Source organism: Orycteropus afer, unplaced genomic scaffold, assembly GCF_000298275.1.
Source record: "Orycteropus afer afer isolate SDZICR_OR568_19922 unplaced genomic scaffold, OryAfe1.0 scaffold00018, whole genome shotgun sequence".
In the NCBI taxonomy this organism is placed as follows: Eukaryota; Metazoa; Chordata; class Mammalia; order Tubulidentata; family Orycteropodidae; genus Orycteropus; species Orycteropus afer.
In genome coordinates this window covers 17,915,496-17,937,774 of record NW_006921605.1, presented here as the reverse complement: position 1 = coordinate 17,937,774, position 22,279 = coordinate 17,915,496, and the positions used below count along the sequence as shown (strand labels likewise).

At 38.8% G+C, this 22,279-nt stretch overlaps 1 protein-coding gene across 1 annotated transcript in view; it reads right to left on the bottom strand.

Moving 5' to 3' along the window:
- BPTF (bromodomain PHD finger transcription factor) overlaps positions 1-22,279 on the bottom strand; it is a 172,971-nt gene that overhangs the window by 35,126 nt on the left and 115,566 nt on the right. Inside the window, exons 13-22 of the mRNA XM_042783542.1 lie at positions 21,433-21,571; positions 18,057-18,233; positions 14,457-16,746; positions 11,009-11,133; positions 10,312-10,440; positions 9,063-9,213; positions 8,632-8,674; positions 5,762-6,008; positions 4,867-5,018; positions 2,761-2,869 (exon numbers count right to left, since the gene is read on the bottom strand). Of these exons, the coding sequence (XP_042639476.1) occupies positions 2,761-2,869; positions 4,867-5,018; positions 5,762-6,008; positions 8,632-8,674; positions 9,063-9,213; positions 10,312-10,440; positions 11,009-11,133; positions 14,457-16,746; positions 18,057-18,233; positions 21,433-21,571 (3,562 nt within the window). The remainder of the gene's footprint in view (positions 1-2,760; positions 2,870-4,866; positions 5,019-5,761; positions 6,009-8,631; positions 8,675-9,062; positions 9,214-10,311; positions 10,441-11,008; positions 11,134-14,456; positions 16,747-18,056; positions 18,234-21,432; positions 21,572-22,279) is intronic.

Genomic DNA, 22,279 nt, shown 5'->3' with positions numbered 1-22,279 from the left:
TATCTGATGCTCCTTCATGAAGAACCCTCTATCCAGACAGCTGCAGAGTTTCCTCATTTCCATCAGGTCTTCATTCAAATTTCACCTCGTCAGTGGTCCTTCTCCAGCCGCCCTTGCCAGGACTCACCTCTCCTTTGCAAACCACCCGAGACAACCCTTCAACATTCTTGTCACCTTCCTTTTTACTAAGTTGTAATTGCTATTTAGCATAATACATATATAACTTATCTGCTTACTGTCTACTTTTCCCACTGGACCATAAGCTCTACGAGGGCTGATATTTTGTCTCTGCTGTTCCTAACAGTAGTCCTACATGGGGCTGGAGCAGGGCCTGGCACTGGAAGAAGAAAGCAGTATCTGCATTGAGAAACAAGAAGCTCTGGTTGCACGGTGGTTAAGGTATTCAGCCGCTAACCAAAAGCCTGGTGGTTCAAACCCACCAACCTTTGTATCAGTTACACCTTTCCTTTCAGTTACCTGCCCAACTGACAAAGTTTTAAACAGGAATAGATAATGAATTTTATCAACTGTCTTGGTAACATCAACTGAAGTAACAGATTACCCTTTCTTTTCTGGGGTAAATCCTGCATAGGAACATAAGATTGTCCCCACTTCCTCTTTTTTAAATACTGCTATGTTTGGTTTACGAGCCAAAATATCAAACCCACTGCCACTGAGTTGATTCTAACTCACAGTGACCCCCCCATAGGGATCCCAAGGTTGTAATCTTTACTGAAGCAGACTGCCTCATCTTTCTCCCATAGGGCAGCTAGTGGGTTTGAACTGTCAACATTTTGTCAGCAGCCTAATACCTAAACCACAGTGCCACCACAGCGCCTTACGTCTGATGTCACAGTTGTGCTAAATCTGTAAAATGAATGGGGAGATTATGTTTTATTCCTCCTATGCCCTGTATTTTTTTTAAGTAATAAATTATCTGTTCCCTGACAATTTCAAAGAATTTACCCATAAAACTTGAGATGTGGAATATTTTTGTATAGGTAATTCTATGGTAACTTTTCTAATTTCTTTCCTTGCTATGAGTTATTGAGACTTCCAGTTTACAAGCACAGTATATAATTATGTCTTGCTGTCAAATTTCCAACTCAGTTTCAGAGTTTTGACAGTGAGATTTCAGAGTCTCACAAGGATCTGAGTGCATAATTCTCTCGAGATTTTTAACAAAACTATATTTTTATAATATTTCCTCATTCATAATTCTGTGAATTAGTGTTTTGCTCTCTTTTTTTCAAGATAAGATGTGAAAAGAATGGTCTGTTTAATAATTTTTGCCTTTTCTGGTTTCTCATTATCATTACTTTTGGCTATTTGTTCCCTCCTGTTTTCTTTCAAGACTTGTTTTATGTATTTTTCTAATTTCTGATTAGTTACTGTTTAAGAATATTGGGTTGTTTTGTTTACTTTATCTCAACTGTATAGAGCAGGTACTCAAATATTGGTTGAATGAAGAAATATGAATTGACCTCCGAGTTCAGCTCTGGCAACATGGCTTAAAGGTGCTATTTGATAATTTGCTTGCAATTACACATTGATGTTTCTTTACCAGAAAGTTATTTGTGAGAGCATACTTTTGTAAATTTTCAAGTAAATAAAATTTATTCGCAAAGTATCTTAATATTAATTTCTAGCTTTACTACAGTGTGGTCAAAGAATGTGACCTATATACATTCCGCTTTCTGGAAGTTATCAAAGTTTTATCTGTGGTTCATTATATGACCAAGGAGCCCATAAATATATTAAAAAATGTAAATTCCTAGAGACACATAACCTGATATACAGTCCATTGCTGGTTTATTATGCTTCTGTTAGTAACTGAAGCACTTCATACACTTACTGTTATTTAAGATCATAAAGATTCAACATTGCATCTTCATTGCAATTTTTATCTGTAAGCCACTACCTTTTTTTCTTTGACATTGAATTCACTCTGTGCAACATTAGTAGGGCTGTTCTTGCTTTTTTGTCCCCCTTTCACCTCCCTTTATTTCATGTGTCTCTGACGTTTATGTCATGTGTCTCGGCCCATCTTTTTTCCTTTTGTGATGATTTGATTTTAGACATAAATGTATAGTTGGATTTTTTCACTCAATCGTTATAGTCTCCAACTTTTAATATAGGACTTTGAACTTATTCACATTAGCTGTGTAAGTGACAGGTCTGGCATTGCCTTTGTGATCTTGTTTTACATGCTTCATAGTAGTTTCCTGAATTTCTTCCCACTCTTTGCCATAAAAACCAAAAACCAAACCCACTGCTACTGAGTTGATTCCAACTCATAGCGACCCCTACTGGGTTTCCAAGGTGGTAAATCTTTACAGAAGTAGGTTACCCCATCTTCCTTCTGTGGGGCAGCTGGTGGGTTTGAACCACCAACCTTCTGGTTAGCAGGCAAATGCCTTAGGCACTGTGCCACCAAAACTCCTGCCCTTTGCCACAGAGATTGTTTTGTTTGCTCATTCTCTTCACTCTCATGATTTGAATGGTACATATTTCACTTATTAGAAGTTCTTGCTTGTTTGTCTTTTTTTAACAAGCATACCTGTACTTTTCTCTTAATGGCAGTGCCAAGAATGAAACAGTATCTATGGATGCATCCCACAGTAGACTAGAAATTTGGTAGGCTTCGAAGTATTACTTCACATTGGTATTTTCTCGTATGTAGAGTGCCAAACACAGAGTATCAGAGATGCTCTAAATGGTCGTTTAGATGTAAGACAGTGCTACTGAATGGGTGCGTACCTGGCTGTACCATCACGGGTGTTCGAATGATTGCCTTTCCTAGCGGCGACTGTTGAAGTGGTGCTCTAATCACTGTCATACCAGGGCGGATTTGAGGCCCTGTGATTACCTGTAAATGACACAAAGGACAATGAGTTAAAATGTTTCGAAAAGACTAAAGCATGTTAGACTTAGAACATAAGGTCTTCACACATTCTGTATCGATAAAACCGTCTGCAGACAAGGCAAACACTCTTGGACATGACATTTTAACTTATATTAAGCATTAGAATAAAGATGGAATTTTGAGAAGAAAAAATTTAATTCAATTGAGATCATGTGAAATTCTTTGACACTGATACCAAGAACAACCTATAGACTAAAGGCAGGAATAAAACTCAGCAATGCTTTGTTCTAAATCCACCCTGCTGCTCACAGGAAATCAAGTCCTGTTTTCTCTAAGCGCCAACCCACAGCTCTAACAAGGAGAGGAAACAATCAAGATCAGAAACCAAATGCCCTGTTAACATCTAAAGATTGAGACTATAGACCACATTATTTTCAGTTTTATGCTTCGGTTCAATAACCTTCCATAAAACTTCAAATCTTTTTCATAATACCAGAGCCAGGGAAATGATGGCTGTAGGGGTGTGCATACCAGCTGGCTAACACACTCGTTATAGTGCCGTGGACTGCATTTTTCATTCCATTTTTTTTTAATTGTGATTTGGGTGAAGGTTTACAGAGCAAATTTACTTTCCATACAGCGATTCACATATACTTTGTCTCATGACATTGACCACAGTTTACCACAATGCAACAGCTCCCCTCCCACTTCCTCCCCATAGTTACCTCTTCCCTGTGACCATCCCTCCATGCACTCCTGCCCCCTGAGCTGTCTCCCTGTGTGTAAGCAGCCCTTCTTTCTCCCATGATTGTTCTCGCCAAGGAGTGTATCTACTTGAGGTAAAAGTTCAACTCATATGCCTGTCTTTTGTTTGGCTGGAAACCATAGGTGTGGGTTCAGTTCCAGATCTGAAGGGCAGCTAGGGGCCATAGTAATATCTCAGTGGTTCCACCAGGCTCTATCAGACCAGCAAACCTGGTCCCCCCACTTTTTTTAATCTCCAATGATTTTGAGTTTTGTCCACATTGTTCTCCCTCTCTATCAAGGATCTCCTACACAGATCCCCTTTCAAGTTCATTCCATTTCTTAATTAGGCTGCACAGCACGTTTCTTTGGGTGGTTCAGTATTGTCCATTGTTTTACAGAAATAAATTTTCCTTATAAAACTCCTATCAAGCAATTCTTATTATCCATAAACCATACTAAGACACTATTAACTATTAGTAACTAATGGTTGGTATATCATTTTTTACTTAGAAATATTACAAATCAATTGTTTCCAAATCAACACTTTGTCACACATTAAGTAAAAGGCAAGGAAAAATTAGACGTTGCATTAATGCTGGAAGAGGCCTGTGGTAGTTAAGGCTGCATGTCAACTTGGTTGGGCATTGGTTTTGAGCGGCTGGGCAGCTAAATGCAGTTATTGCCCATGATGAGACTGTAATCACCGCCATGGTGGCACCTTCTGTGGGGAGCTTAGGAGCTACCTGCAGGGTGCAGCCTGCTTCCAGTACATAAGGCGAGTCTTTGAGAGGGGTCTCAAAGCACATGTGGATCCTGCTCTGGGCGGAGACTTCACCTCAGTGGCCTGTCCTGTTGCTTGCTAACCTTGGGATTGGTCCTGGACTTGAATCAGGGGCCTGTTGCGTTGCTGTCTGCTGACCTTGGGACCGTGCCATTTTACTTCTCGGTCTTGGGTTTGTCAGCCTCAGCAGCCAGCAGCTGTGTGAGTCAGAAAAAGCCTCCAGCTCCAGTGGGCCTGAACAGGAGGCAGAGCTGAAGCCCAAGGTTGAGGAGCCTTCACCCAGAGCCTAGGGCTGGCACTCTGGATTTGGACTTCTAGCCTCCCAAACTGTAAGAGAATAAATTCCTGTTTGCTACAGCCATCCATCTGGTGTGTCTGTGATAGTGGCACCAGAACCAAGACAACGCCACTCTAAGAACTTCACCTGATGAGCTCAACGCTTCAAAACACAATAACCCTGCAGAGCTCTTACTTGTGAGGTGCTGGTGGTTCCTCCAGAGGCTGAGGTGTTGGGCCTAATGGTGACAGTCGCTGTCCTGGGTTGGAATGAAGTAAACGTTTGCTGACTTGTACCTGCACTAGATGGAATGATACCCAGGACTTTCTGCTGTACTTGAACAACACCTTAAAAAAAAGATGAAGAAATAGTTAACAAATAGCCCTTTAATTAAAAGCACTTCTTGTCACTCGGTTTCTGAGGAGAAACTATGTGTGGCAGGGTTTTAAAGTGGACTACATAGAATGTGAGATCTGAGGACTGAAACCAGTGAAAAGGAAATGAAAAATAATGGCGACAGTATGATCTGGCAAATGCGAATTAAAACTCCTCACATTTCCCTTACCTCCTTGCGTTGCTGGCACATTTACAGCGACAATCTTGCTGTTTGCAGGAAGTGGCAGTTTGGTAATTACTTTTCCTGCCATAGTGACTGGATTGCCTGTAATTTGGAACGTCTGACCTGTGCTGGCAATGGTGGTAGCAGATGTGGCAGCTGTGCTGGTGGCTAATGGGGTATAAGACATTTAATAAGCTTTAGATGTAAAATAACCAGCAACGTTGTGACTTGTAGGAAGGGCACCAATGCATGAAATGTGGCTCATTTTGTATTTTAAGACAAAACATTCCTCTCCACTCAAAGTCCGTGAACTATGTAAATGTTGAAAGTGAAATCATGGAAGAGAGGAGTCTCACTAATGTAATATTATGAATATTATCTGGAACAAACCAACTGTTACAGCTTATTTGGTCAAGCAGCTGCGGAAGAGAAGTAATTTTCTAAAGAGATGTTTTATTTCAGTAGGTAAAGGACTGAAATTCCTTTGTTTCCAGATGAAAAGCAAACTTTCATTGAATCACAGCTGTGTACCTGAATTGGACTGGCCTTGCTTAACCCACGTGGCAAAGGTCTGGTGGAAGTTCTTGTTTTGCTGGAATGTTACTGTAGCTGGAGATCCAACTTTAGTAGTCAGTACCATTTTAGCCCCAGAGGCAACTGAGCCACTGATGGGGGCCACCATCACTTTCTGTGCTGAAGAGATGGTGCTGGTTGTACTGTTCGTTGGGGAAGTGGTAGAAGCTGCAATCACTGTAGGCTTCTGCTGCTCCAATCGTTTCTAGAAAAGTCAGGGAAGAGAAAACATGAGCCAAAGTAGTTCTAAATAAAAACAATGCCTTTCCCAAGAAGTTCAGCTCACATTTCTCCCGATCTAGGAAACTGCTTATACTAAATTTCTATAATATTTTACTTCTGAAATTATGCCTGTAAGTTTACCACTGAATTTAATTTCTTGATGAAAGCAAAAATTTCATGGCTTTACCACACATATATTTTAATAAAGGTATGAAGTTGTTCAAAACAGAAAAATTTAGACGTCACATTTTTCCAGCCTGTACACATATCCAGGCTTTCAGATTGAAAATAAAAGAGATGTGGGCAATCTTACTGGAGACAGGCAGGCCTTGCTGCTCAGTGGTGGGATTTATAGCAGATATCAAATGGGGAAGTTGCAAAAGGCTTCTGTTTACTGCAGTTTTAGTTTATCCACACAGAACATGTCAGTATCTAATGAGGCTGTTCAAGGCAGCAAACCTGCAATCAGGAAAGCTCAACCATATAAAAACTATCTCTAGACACACTACATAGTTCAAACATTTTTCCAGAAATATATTTCCTACAGAGCGGCAAAGTCTGGTCTTTCAGACCACAGCCTTATTAAAGATCTTTGGCATACAATTTTATTACAGATTGCCAAAATCGTCTAATACTTTTTCAACAATGGTCTGATGAGTCAGCCTGCATGTCTAAAAACAACAGGTGGAATTTATTGCAAATGTGGTTGCTTTACCATCCTAACTTATTTAGTGCTCAAATCAACTTAGGCAACTAAGGCTTAGAGAGCTTTTGCAACTTGCCCAAGGCCACAGAGCTAGTTAGTGTAGAGCTGGAAGGGCACTAACATTGGACTTCAAGGCTGAACTCTCTCCTGCCTTTGCACACTGACTGTGAAAGACATCACATACAATTTTTTCAGGATAATGTTTGTACACACTGCATGTACCTGAAAATAATGTGATGTGTTTCCCACAGCAATTCCTCTTAAGAAGAGGAGTTTAGCTTTGGACATTTAGGGATGTCACCTTACTAAATCAGTGGAAAAAGGGAGGCAAAGAAACTGAAGACAAATTTGGTAGTGATTTCCTAGGGATGTGACTTCCAAACCGGAAGTCTTACATGTCTTTGCAAATAGCCTTTCAAAGACACTTTTAAAAGCAATAAATCAAGTGGCTATGTTGTAGAGATGACAAAATACACCTATAGGATGAAAAACAAACAAATAGCTAATAGTTGGCTGAGTCAATATTATTTCTGGGGATATATTTCCACTGACAGCATCACACACAAAATCCAAAAGTGCTGCTATCTCAAACTACTTTGATCTAAGTGAAGCTAATGACCTACAGTAAGCTGAGGTCAAAGAAAAACATAGACTGAAGTGAATAGTTTATATGTGATTTTAAGAGTGTTATGAATGACTAAGCTAATAACATTATAAATAGATACGTATCTCTTTCAGCTACATCCTAAGAGTCTATATATTCAAGTTGACTAACAACCTTGGTACTATCTTCCCAGTGGACAAAGAGTAATCCCCTTTGATCTGGGTTCCTAATATTCCAGCACGTATGGTACATTATTTACATTAAAAATAATAGTTCCAAGGAAATGTAAGTATGTAAAGCAATGCAATGAGAAAAGAAGCCAAAAGAAAGTCCTCAGTATTTGCATTTTGAAATATGAAAGGAGCTCAGGATACCAACTTTCTGCTGGGCTTGAAGTTTCATCGCGTTGTATCTTGCTAATCGTGATCTCATCCAGTAACTCGAATTTGGACATAGTAAGGAACCATCAGTAGCTTTATGATCATCAATTACCATAAATGTTTAGAGAGTTTTATATATGATTTTGCCTTTTCATAGACTGTAGCATAGTGCTTAAGGCATTTGACTGCTAACCAGAAGGCTGGCAGTTCAAACCCACCAGCCAGCCACTCCTTGGAAGGAAAGCTGGGCAATCTACTTCTGTAGAGATACCACCTTGGAAACCCAAGGAGGGGTCGCTATGAGTCAGATCCGACTCAATGGCACTGAGTTTGGGATTTATAGCTTTGAAAACCCTATGGGGCAGTACTGTCCTATAGGGTCGCCATGACTGACTCAATGGCAGTAGGTTTGGTTTTTTTGATTATAGAGATTTTCCAGTTTGGGATTTTATAGGAAAAATTTATCTTTAGAAACTACCCTCTGAATTACAAATAAGAGAAATCCCATTTTAAACATTACGTTCCAAATGTACACTTTTGGCAAAACCACAGCTTAGTGTATCTACAGAGCTATTTTCAAGTAATAAAACTGAGAACTATGGAAAATACAGTGATGGTTGAATAACAGGATGAATGTAATGAGTTTCAATGAACTGTACAAGCGAGGACTGTACAAATGGCAAATGTTCTGTTACTTATATACTTACCACAATAACACAGACACACACACACACAGACATAAACACACACACACAATTAATGTGCTTTTGGTGTGCATGAATTTGGCCAAAAATGTAAATTCGTTGCCAGGTGGGACTAGTACCAAATCCCCCACCTGCTGGGCAGCCAATAGCTGCTGTTTTAGCTGAACCTCCATTGGGGCCTTGAAGTCCTCCGCTTTCTTCTGTTCACTAACCTTAGCCTGTTGCTCAACTGCCTGTGCCTTTTCTTTCTCCACTCTGTAGGAAACAAACGGGGAGATCATTAGACACCACCCTACCTGGCATCTGACAGTTCATAATCGAGAGAAGTGAAATTTGACCGACTTTCTCACCAGGCAAAGGTATGAAATTATTTTGATTAAAAGTAAGAAATTTAAATTAAGATCATTAGAAACTGACCAATGACACATAATAAATCACACACAGGATTTTAATAAACTATATACGTCCAGCCATTTAAAATCTAAAGGTGAAATAAAATTAACTAGGACACAGGGAATTAATTTATACTACTATAAATTTATAACTAGGACATACTGATTACTCACATTACTAAAGTCATAGTTCTTTAACTCTGAAGTGATAAAATCTTCTTATCTCTCATCAGGTGGAACCATTTCCTTACCTCTCAGCAAATGCCCTGATCTCCCACAATTCCAACTCTTCTTCTGCTACCCAGGTTTCAATAATAACAGGACCAGTTTGCTTGGGCGTTTCTGGTCTTTTTGGCCGCAATGCACTTGATCGAAGGCCTTTCCTCTGAGGTGTAGGTGTTTCTTCGGAAAAGAAATTAGAGAATTTTTAGCAATATAGCTCTAAAGTTACAGTATAATTCTGCCATCTCCTCTCACACCATAAAAAGCAGAGGGTGGTAAATTTTCTTAAAGGGCCAAAACCAGGCCCAAATATATTTGCCTTCGAGTAGATTACCACTCATGGAGAAACTGTAGAACAGAGAAGAACTGCCTGAAAGGGTTTCCAAGACTAAATCTGTACAGAAGCTGACTGTCACATCTTTCTCTTGGAGTGGGGCAGCTGGTGGGTTGTAACTGCCAACCTTTTTGTTAACAGCTCAGTCTTAACCACTGTGCCACCAGGGCTCCTTCTGACAGGTCCAGACGGTAAATATTTTAGACTTTGTGGGTTAGGTGGTTTTTGTTGCACTAGTCAACTCTTCCTTTTCATATAGTGAAATGAACCAAAGACAATACGTAAAACGAGTTAGGTGTGGCTTTGTTCCAGTGAAACTTTATTTATAAAAGCAGGCCAAGACTCATGAACCATGGTTAGCTCACTCCTGATATCATTACAGAAGTAGATTGCCCAACCTTCCTTCCGAGGAGTGGCTGGTGGGTTTGAACCGCCACCCTACTGGTTAGCAGTCATGTGCCTTAGGCACTAATGCCACCAGAGCTCCTGATATAAAAGGCCTCTGAGCCTGTTCCCTCTGGCTGGAATATTCTTTCTAAGCCCCTACTCCCCCCTTTCACTTGATCAACACCTACTCATGGAGGGCAATTTAGATACAACTTCCTTTAAGAAGCCTAACATGTTCCTCCCACTGTTGAGTTGGATGTTTTTTCCATGTACAGCTATGGCAATATGTGCTTCCCGACCACAGCAATGAGAAGGAGGATGTGGTTTACCAATATGTAGGTTACACAGGAAGCAAGTAAGAATAGATAAAACCTCCTCATGAAGTCAAAGCCCTGTATGTTCAGATAATGGGGTAGAAGTAGAAACACAGAAAAAAGTGAAACAGTGGCAGAACCTGGTTGTACAAAGTGAAATAAGCCAAAGACAGTAATTCAAGGAGACTGCAGTGGTCTGCATCAGAGGCCAACAGTAAATACGAGAAGCCTTTCTGTCCTTACCTTTCGGTGCTTCTGGAACACCGATGGGGCACATGATTTTCCTGATACAATACTCAGATCGAATGCCATAGGGACCAACGTCTCGCCTCTTAATGATTTCTGTTGTTGTGATTTCAGTTTCAGATGTTTCTATGGTGATTTAATTAAAAAAATATTAATAACAACCAAAAATACTCAAGGACCAAAAAGGTAAGACATCTGGGGCTTTAAAACAGATACACATGGAATAAACTTTTGCAAACATGAAATTAGTTAATGACCACGGGCCCACTGCTGTACTGCAACAATTCTGAGCTCACTTCTAAAGGGAACAAAATGCTGTTGGGAGCAGCTGAGTTCCTAGTGGCAAGACTCAGCCAAGAAAACAAGCCCTGGGAGAGAAGCAGCACCACAGAGTCCAGCTGTCCCAGCTTAAACGATTCATACTCTACAGTAACCCAAAAATGTCTTCTGAAAACCGAGACTGGTTTACACATAAGGGACTCATCTTAGAATCTCAATCGCCCCCCTCCCCTCAGGTTTAAATGGCATGAGATACCAAACTCACTCAAGTAAGGCTGTATTTTTAAAACACAAGGACTTTACTTTAACAAATGATATGAATTAAATATATGCTTAAAATATGCTTAAAATGAAGTTGAACAGTCAAGTGATTTTCTCTTTTAAGCTGCAATTAGAAAATAAAACAAAACGTTACCTGTCCGTGTAGTCCCGCCCCCTGGAGGAGCCTTGGCTGCCATGTCATCCCATCGCAAACTTGCCCACAGTAACCGTAACATAAGGCTCACTCCAGCTAAGGACTTTACGGTCTGAAGTCTATACCTGAAAGTAAAACCCAAGAGAACCATATATATATGTTCTGTCCAACTCAAGGATTATGCTTCTTGTCCTCGTTATGACTTCAGTATTTCTAATCTGCTTTGGTATGCACTTTGGCCGTTACACTTCCCTTACTAGAACTTTCTTGTTCATAAGCATAACATGCACTCAACAACTTAAAAAGGGTCTGCAGTTACTTCAAATGCCATATAAGTCTGTAAAATGAGCACATTTCACGGAAAGACTGATACAATAATAGGATTTTATAAATTTAACCTAATTCCATAGTTAGAAAATTATGAAAAAAAGCAAATACAGAGTAATAAAAAAGTGTTATTAAATACAATAAAGGCATTCTGAAGAAGGATAAAATCTTGACTTTTCACTGAAACAAACAAAATAATCTGTTTAAATTTTCTCAAGACAAAAACAAAAGATCTCACAAATCCAGAAAGACCTTTCCAGACAGAAACTTTTGTATCCAAAATTGAGGCTCTAACATGAACTATGGATGATAAATACGCTACTCTGAGTAACCCTTTCCCAGCATGAGTGCAATCTAGAATTCCTAACCATGAGTAACAACACGTCATTAGAAAAAGGCTAACACGGTCTTAGTTACTAATCAGGAGACAAAGGGACCTTCGTGTCCCAGTTTTTTCCAAGCACTGTGTGCCGAGCTAGTGAACATCTGAGATATTCTTTTTAAAGTAATAGTAAAAGCTTGTCAAATTGAATTTAATAAACTGCAATACATTATCATGGCCTAAAACAGAATTAACCATAAAACACTTCTGAGCAGCCTTAGCTATCAATCCTCTTTTAGTGATCGTTGTGTAATTAAGAATCTTTTAGGTACTTCAATGAACACCCTGTTGATTGTAGTGCAGAGGAAAAGCCTACGGCACTAACATCATTGCCTCCTCATTACTGAGAAGGCCAGTCTGGGACAAGTCTGTATTTGAACAGGAACGCTTTCTATTCTGGACATCAAGGGGGGAAAAGGAATGTGAGAAAGGGGAGGCTCTAGCTCAAACTCTGTTGCAGCTTCTTACTTTCCGTCTCTGCTCGTGACGTCATTTTCTCCCAGATGTGTTCTGCAGTGACACATGCCTTCCTCCTGCCCCCATCCCGGCAGCAGTGAACCTGCCCCCTTCACATGGTTGCTTAGCTCACTCAGAATAGTCACGGGACAGACCCACCATTAGGAGGATCCTTCCGGCTGCACTGTGAAGGACAACTACCAGTTGGAAGTGATAATGAGACAGAGACTCAGGGCCTGGGGAAAAGGGTGCAGGGAATGGATAGCGTGGAGGGACAGAGCGGCCCTAATGAGCCTAGACCAGTCTCACCTTTCCAATACTGCTCAGCTTTAATGAGAAACTAATAAAGATCATATATGCGGCAGTGGCATTCTTGGCTCTTACTCTAAGCATCAGACATATTTTATTCAAGTGTGAGTATAAAAATGCATTTCACATGCATGGATTTTACAGCAAGTTCTTTTTAAAAGAGACATTCTAAAGTCAAGAATACTTTACATATTTACCCATGCCTCCACTAGAAATGATTATATTTTTCTCAACTTTGACAAATTAAAACGTTAATATATTTGAAGGCAGTATTTGTTCAAAATGTATATTAAGGTATTTCCTTCCATTAAAAAATGAGAAATTAACTAAGCAGATACAGTTGTGCCCACAGTGCATATTAAAACATGGTCATACAGCCGTGCAACACTTGGCCAGGACTGGTGACTAGTTCTTCTAGAAAAGTTGAGAGAAAAGGGCTTCCCAGTTGGGCCCACCTTTCCATTTCAGAAGACGAAGGAGCAGAAAGGTCGGCCTCCACACCTACCAGCTCATTTTAATCAAACTATCTGTACATAGTAACTTTTCCAGTGGGAAAGAAGTTACCTGCAGGACAGTCAAGGATACATTTTGGGACCGCTCTCAATGAAGAAAGCAGAAAAGTGCAGAGTAATCCTACAAATCCATGAATTGTAATGAAGATTTCCTTGATTCCCTGCAGGATTCTGCAAATCCTTCATTGCAGGCCCTGCAGAGAAATTGTACTTTTCAGCTGTCTCTATTGAATGTGTAATGGAGTGATGATATTTTAAGTCAAATCAAAAGATGAGTTATAAAAAACTTGGTCAAACAAACCACTACTGATTGTATCAACAAATTAATTCCTTTGTAGAGTATCCCATTCTTTTTCGGTCTGTTCTAACACTAGCTAATTGTAATATAAAGGAAACAAAAAGTATGGTTTTAATTTAAAGAAACTGGAAACACTAAAAGACACACAGAAATGAAAGCTAGAGAGAAATGAAGTCTGCCCAGTAATCTGAAGTAATCATTCTGCATCCTAGCAAGGTCTAACTGCAACTGAGATTGGTCCTGATTGCTGAGCAGGTCCCACGGAATCTAAACGTTCCCAATGTTGATGTTCCATCCTTTTCAATTATAAGGGTACAAAGATAAAAAGACAAGGACATGAGAAAGGACACAGCATGGACAAACACGTGAAATGTGACACAGCAGATAAAATAGTAGACTGGAATTTAGGAAAACTGGGCACTCTACTTAACTTTTGTCCCTCTGTGGCCAGAGGCAAGTTATTGTACATCTATCAAAGATAATCTCCAAGATCCAATCCCAAAGGAAAACGCATGAGTTTATAACCATCAACAATACAAGCTTATCATTGATCCCCAAAACTTATAATACCCAGAATATCTTAAATTAATAGTATTTCTGGGTCAAAAAAAGTTCATAAGGAATCTTAGGGACTACCTTTTCTCACATGAATAGCAGAGAACTCCAACATGAATGTTTATCATGCATATAAGTTATATTAGGAAGATTTCCACATGATGAGCTCTGTATCATTTACAGCATGTTCCTTATATCTCAAGTTTTTTATGAACTACCTAACAGAAACATCCCAGAGAGTTGGTGATTATTCAATTCTGTGCTTAGCTTGTTCCCAGAGCAAACACATGGAAATAACTTGGAAAGTTAAGACCACAAAAGCAACCATGTTGGACATGTTTCTTCTGTCTTGTGAACAGTAAAATTAAGTTGCATTTTAAAAGTTTCCTTAAATTTTGAGTTTTTACAATGTTTTTCCCTAAGTAAATGTTAGTAACTACCAGCTGGCCAAGTTCCAAGCTTTCTACATCTTATTTCCATTACTAACTTGGGCCATTAAATATAAGCTTCCCTCTCTATCTCTATGATCACATCTTCTTAAAAATAACTCTTACTAGACAATGCTTTCACAGCTTCCTCCCTTCCCCAAATACATTTTAAAGTACATACCTCCACGTGATACCAAAGGTCGGTCTGGGAGAAGGATATGGCCATATATCCAAGGCAGGTTTTGCATTGTAATTAAAGTAAGGGACTTCTCGGATCCCTCCTTTTCTGGCCAACTTTTTTAAGTCATCATTAGGCAACACAAATATGCTCTTCTTGCTGCTTTTAGTAACAAATTTTCGATAGGACGGCAGAGCTGTCCCTGAGCGTGTCTTCTTGGGTCTTGAAAATTTCATCAATTTCACTTTGTCTCTTGTGGAATATTCTTTGCTAACAGTCATAGATGTTACCAAAGTGCCTCCGGGGGTGGTCAGCGAATCTGTCACCGTCGTGGTGACCACAGTTCTGCTCTGCTCCTTCACAGAGACGATGTCCGCGCTGCCGCTCGCGGATGCTGTGGAAAGCTTTGTTACTGTCGTGGTGGTGGTTGTCACGGTGGACTTGGCACAATTTTCTGTGGAAGAGACTACAGTCTGCTTATCACCTTTTGCTACCTTAATCACAGTTTTTGATTCTGTGGCCATGGTTGACGTCATTGTGGTAACTTCAGTGATGACTGTTTTTCTTTTAACTTCTCCATTGACATTTTCACTTCTGCTGCTAGGCAGACCATTTTCATCAATAAAATCGCTGCTGAGGTTAGACTCCTCTCCAGAAGTAACAGGTGACGGAGTACCTTTTTTAACTTCTGAGGTTTCAATTTCCATCTCTTCTACCTGATGCACTGCGCTTCTTCCTGGACGAGAGGGCAGAGGCGTGGTAGTCTGTGCACTCTTGGACTCTTTGGTGGATGGTGGAGTCGCAAGGCTACCTTGGTAGTTACCCTCTACATCTGAAGAACTCAGTAAACAGGGTCTTGTCCCCAAGTTGTTTTTATCATTGAACTCTTCCATGATGACATCACCATTCATAAATGGCTTTACAGCAGATTCCTTAACAGTCAATGATTTAGTATCATTTTCAGGAATTAGTTTATTATTAACCTTTGGTTCAACATCACCACTTACTACCTGACTCTCTGAGATTTCTTTCAAGCATTCACTTTTCAAATAAACTTTGGGTTTATTATCTTTTCCATTTATTTGAAATGTACTTGCTTTCTGTCCTTTCTTTTCAGATTCTCGGTTTTCATTATTCCTTCTGTCAGTGACATTTTTTAAACTTATTTGATCAATACATTTATTAACGGGTCTCTCCTCTAACTTTCGTTCTTGACTTGTTTTTTTACCATTTGCTTCAGACACCTTAGCACATAGCCTGTCATCATAGTTTCCAGGGGACTTATCTGAAACAAACTCATGTTTCAATGGCTCTGAGTCTCCAAAACTTTGTTCTTGAGTTATGAATTGTTCAGAAATACTTTCATTGCTATTCTGAACAATCATATCTTCTTCACTGCTGTCTTGAATAGACATAGTGTCAGAACTATTTTCCAAAGTGCTATTATATTCAGAGTCACATCCCAGTTTTCCTTCGAAGTCCATTGCTTTTGCCAGAGATGGGGCATTTCTGTCACCAATGCGTTTAGGTACTGATGGAAGTAAAGAGCTCTCAGGAGAAACAATGGTGTCATCATCCTCCTGCAGCAGTGTTTTTTTGTTCTTATAGATCAAAGTACCAATCTCATTTGCACTGGATAGTCTGGAATCATCCATGAGAAAGTCACTTCCTTTTGTTCTAACAGTACTGGATTCCTGGCCTTTACTAGTGGGTTCAGAGAGACTCTCATCTATGTCATCTCCAATAGAATTCTGTTTCTGACAGTTTGCCTCTGGGCTCTGAATGGAGATCTCATCAAAGGCTTGATCTTTTGAATAAAGCTTGTTTGTGGTATGGTCAGAATCACTGATTCCAAGAACTGAGGAATCACCTTGTGAGCACCCTTGAATCCAACCTTCCGATTGATCATTACTTGCATTAGGGCTTTGCTCTTGTCTAAGCAAGTCACACTCCTCTTTTACTTTTGTTACCAGTGGAGACTCAGACAGGCTTTTCAAAGAACTGGTCTTCCCTGCACCCTTAATTCCACTCTCCATCCTCATCTTTTCTAGGCGCTGCTTCTCTTCCAGTGTAAACTGTTTAATTCGTCTTTCAAGAAGTCCATCTAATTTGGATGATTTTATTTTCTTTTTATAACTAGTCCTTAGGTGAAAACCCTCACTGACATTGACCACGTCTACTTGAGGACTTCCCTGGCAACTCATCTGTGACTCTGTTTCCACATCATCATCGACTTCCATTGGTTCCTCCTTGAAGGATTTATCATTATCAGAATCTAAAAGTTCTTTTAAATCTGTGGACAAAGACATTTATGAAACTGAAACTCTTAGTGTGAAATGTAGAATTCATGAGAATATTTTTATTTTTAAAACAATTTTCATCTAAGAACTTAAATATAAATATATATCTACATATCTCAGAGTTCTTGGTATATAATTAAATAGGTCAATGGACAGGGCTCAAAAAAGATTAAACATACATATTCCAAATACAGAAATATTTAGATTCTTAGTATCTAAAAATGATGGAATGTCACAATGAAAAATTTCTCAATATGGGACAGGTTACTGCATGTATCATTACTTTTGTGTAAGACTTTGTATAGTCTTTTGTAATAATAAAACATCTTTAAAACCAAAACTAAACTAAACCTACTGCCATTGAGTCAATTCTGACTCACAGCCATACCCCACTGGGTTTCCAAGGCAATAAATCTTTATTGTAGATTTGACCCATCTTTAATAAAGGAGATTGTCCCATCTTCCCTCTGCAGAGTGGCTGGTGGGTTTGAACCATCAACCTTCTGGTTGGCAGTCAAATGCCTTAGATACTGTGCCACCAGAGCTCCTAAACATCTTTAGGCTCATGAATTATTTAGCTTATAGAGAAAAACATTATTCACACAAAAGACAATGTAGGTTCCTCAAAATGCTGAACACAGAGTTACCATATGACCCAGCAATTCCACTCCTATGTATACATCCAAGACAAATAAAACCTTATGTCTGCACAAAAATTTACATAATTGTTCACAGTAGCATTATTCACAACAGCCAACAAGTAGAAACAACACAAATGTCCATCAACTGATGGACAAACAAAAATATGATATATCCACAAGATGGAATATTATCTGGGGAATACAAAGAAATGAAATACTGGCTCATGCTACAGTATGGTGAACCTCGAAAACATTATGCTAAGTGAAGGAAGCCAGACACAAAGGACCACATAATGTATTATTCCATTTATATGGAAGGTTCAGAAAAGTCAAATCCATAGAGACAGAATGTAGATTGATGGTTTTCAGGGTCTCGGGCTTATGGGGACGACTGGGGAGTGACTGTTAATAGGTATGAATTTTTTTTTTTTCAGAGTGAAGAAAACATTCTAAAATTGACTGTGATGGTTGACCAACTCTGTGAACAGTAACAACCATTGATACTTTAAATGGGTGAATTATGAGATAAGCGAATTATATCTCAATAAATGCGTTACTTAAAGAAGAAAAACGACAAAAATGCAGTACCTCTCCCGCTATGGGAACTAGAGCCACGTACTCTTATCACCCCCGGGCTGTCACCCACGTCCTACTCTCCTTACCTTGGTCCTTCTCGGTAACCTGTGAACTGTTCACTTCACGTTGGTCTACCCCTTTTGCAGCATTGGGATCCTTTATCTCCCCTTTCTCGGAATCAAGCTCTGCTTTCACTTTTTTTGGACTTCGTGGACTTTTTCTTTTCTCTGATTCATCCATATTTTCATCCATATTATTTTTGGCTAAAAAAGAACCGAATATTTAGTAATTATAGGTATTTATGATATTAGCAACTTACTTTAATATATCTAGTTTAATGGAAATGATTAAGATTTTCCAGCAATTTATATTTTACTTTTATTCAAAAACAAGCAAGCAAACAAAAAGCTGAAGGCACTGTATACTACCGCTCTCTTATAAGCCTGGTTGACCTAAGGTAAGTGTTCCAAATGGAATATGCACTGAAAATCATTTGATTCCATTATTTTGATATTTATTGTTAACACCTGGACTATGCTAATGGCAGGATGGTTATGGAAACAATCTTCATTTCAGCTAGAAATGCATACATCCTTTTGGTGATATTGTCTGGGATTTGCTTTAAAATGTCTAGGAAAAAATAAAAAGTAGAACTGAAACAAGTTTGACAGATTCTGATAATTACTGAAAATGAATGATGGTAATACGAGCTCATTATTCTAGTCTTTCTGGTTTTGTGCAGTTTTAAGTTTTCCCTGTTGAGGGGGGGAGAAATAAAATCCCCAAAAGAACTACATCCAGATGAATCTTTTTGGGCCTTAGAGGCATTTTTCTCTCCTTCATCTTCTTCTATACTTAACCTCAAATATCTTAAGGACTAACAAGGTAGACTATTATTTTATTTAAACGAATGATCCCTTACAGAAAGGATTGGCTGAGGGAAAGGAAGAGAGTATAAAAAACATATCCCAAACCCACTGCTATCAATTTAATTCTGACTCAGTGACCCTACAGAAGCAGGGTACTGGTCAGAGAAAATCTTAGAAAAGGGTGACAGGGGCTGTGTTTGGACCTCACATGTAACAGTAACAACAACAAAACTAGACTGATTACTGTCCTTACTCAAGGCTTCTTTAGTTATTTAAGAACAGGTGGGCAGTGTGTTTTCAACATTCAAGCTCCGCAAGCGCTGAATATGCAAGTGACAGCCCCATCTACAATCCATAAGCCAAGACCAACCTACTGCCATTGGATCGATTTCGACTCATAGCGACCCTCACTGGGTCCCTGAAGCAGTAAATCTTTACGGAAGTAGATTACCCAATTTTGCTTCTGCAGAGTGCCTGGTGGGTCTGAACCACCAACCTTTTGGTTAGCAGTCAGATGCCTTAGGCACTGTACTACCAGAGCTCTTTACAATCTATAAGAACCCTGATATTTAAAATAGACAGCTATAAAATGATTATTATTTCCCTCCTATTAGCGGTCTTCTTGACAGAAAGAATATTTAACATAAATTCTTCATTGAAGTCTAAAAATTAAAGTACAACTTAAAGGCATACAATTTTACAGTTAGAATACTGATTGGAGCTAAGAAACACAAAGCCAGTGGTCAAACGAGTCTAACACTCAAAGAGTTCTGAGACTAAGGGTTGTATCAATCTCATTTCTCTCTGTTTTTCAACACATCAGTGCCTGTCACATGATCAGACTAGATTAGACATTATAACAGGGACCTTAAGGAATAAAAAACAGAAAAACCTCATTGGCGTCAAGTCAATTCCTACTCACAGAGACCCCCGCTAGGTTTTCAAGGCTGTAAACCTTTACAGAAGCAGACTGCCCTATCTTTCTTCCACAGAGTGGGTGATGGGCTCGAAACACCGACCTTCTGGTTAGTGGCCAAATGCCTTAACCACTATACCAGCAGGGCTCCTTTAGTTCTGACATTTTAAGAGAGGTCACTATTTCTTTCCTTCTAGTACGTACTGCAGGCCCTGGACAACACACACTGCTGCTTTCCTCCCCGCTACCTGGGAGAAGAGACTCATAAGATGTAAGGGGACCAACTCTGTACCTTTCTGCTTTGACAAAGGCCCGATAGCATTTGGACGACAATAGCATCTGGACAACAACAGCATTTAGACAACAGGAAACCCTATGCTGAGGAAAGCTGATAGAAAATAAATCTGCAAAAACCGACAGTATTTTGCATATTGAAGATCTAGATTTTATTACACAGGCCAAACAAGATCAGATAATTAAATAAAAGTCCTCTGTAATTCTAAGTGCCACATGGGTAACTGGAACAAACCCGAGGTGACAAAATGGCAAAAATAAATAAATAAATAAATAAAGGAAGAAAAAAAAAAAAGAAGCTGTAACACTTTTTTTGTAATTTATTATAATGGATATTGAGTTTGAATATAATCAAGTTAATAGCAGAATTGAACAATGAATATTTCTATTTGTAAACAGCAATGCTTACAGAGCATCTACTCTGTAAAAGAGACTCCTAAGGGGTATAAGATAAATTCTATTGAGTCTTATAAAATATGTACTTTTCCTGTTAAACGATAAAGCAATGATTACCTTTCCATATTAAGAGCTTCAAAAATCTACCAGAGTCCATGTTTCACCAGAGCCATTCACAAAGAAGCTCTATCACTTAGCTGGGTAGGTAAAGACCACTTACCCGGTACGCATAATCTAGCTTAGGCTTCACAGGAAGAACACATCCCATCATATATGAGCAAACTGCACTGCATGGCTAGTAGAACTGTTTTTGCAACTTGCTTAGGTAACAGAAGAGAGATTGCATGGTAGAATGCAAAATGGGCAGCAGAAGCCAGGAGACATGGGGTCTAGCCGAGATGTGACCACTCCACACCTAGTGAACTCCAGCACATCATTTAAGATGTCCACAAAATAATCTGCTCACATAAGTTCTGAACTACATGGTCTTTTAAAAGGATAGTTTGCCTCTGGAGTTGTGTGATTCTAAATACTATACTTTGTCAGCCAGGATTATCGACTGAGTTAATACTTCATTTATGGGTCGTGGCCGTCTCTATTGCTTCCTTTCTGAAAGTACTACATTGTAAGCACTACAACGTTAAGTGACCAGATGTGCAATGCCTCACAAAGTCAATCAGTGCTGAACTGAAGATTTTAGAAAAACCACAATCAGGTGGCCAAAGCCACCTTCCTGTTTTTAAACAAAGACATTCCATTTTATCATCTTTCTTTCATCTATCACCTGAAATCTTAAACCTCAAAATCTTATGACTAAAAGTAATTTAAAAAGCTGTCCAGTTTTTAATTTATAAGATACACTAGTAATTTTGCATTTTGTTGAGAGTCAAAAAATGCTTTTATCCAAAATATGATCAATATACTGCAAATGTGTAATAAGTAATACAAATCAAGAGTTATGAGAGAAAAATAGCTTTAATTACTTACTTTCTTCTAATGACTTTCTGTAATTCACATTAGTATTGCCTGGCAATTTAGGCACAAATCTATAAACATGAGTTTTACTAATCCAGCTCCAACCACCATATCCTGTCACTCTGTATTCCTCTCCTTTTTGTTTCCAAACCTGGTAAAGATAAAAATATTTTGATTATACAAAAATGACAATGCCTATAAAGCACATGTAGTTTTATAAATGTTTACCAAACAAGACCATTATGGTTTCCAAGGCTGTAAATCTTTACGGAAACAGACTTTCATCTGTTTCTCCAACGGAGTGGCTAGTGGCTTTGAACCACTGACCTTTCAGTTAGCAGCCAAGTGCGTAACCACTGAGCAACCAGGGCAGTTTCTAACAAAACCATTAAGCCAAACAAATTAATTATGTTAGTTCATCAATGTGATTTTTACTGGGAGACAAAGATTTATGAGGAGACAGAGTACTGTTAAGGAACACTGAGTTTCTGTTTGGGGTGATGGAAAACTGTGGAAACAGACTGTGGTGATGGTTGTATAGCACAAGGAATATAATTAACATCATTGGTTTGTACATGTAAGAAATGTTGAAATGGCAATGTTTTGACTATAAATAAATAAATAAATAAATAAATATATATATATATATATATATATATAGTTGTTGTTGTTTTTATGTGTCTTTGAGTCGGCCTCGACTCATAGCGACCCCTCCTTGGGTTTCCGAGGCAGTATCACTACGGAACTAGATTGCCCCATCTTCCTTCCAAATATATATATTTTACCACAATTAAAACAAATGATTTTAATGTAAAGAAAAAAAATAAGATTTATGAAAGAATGTAATACTCTTTATTAA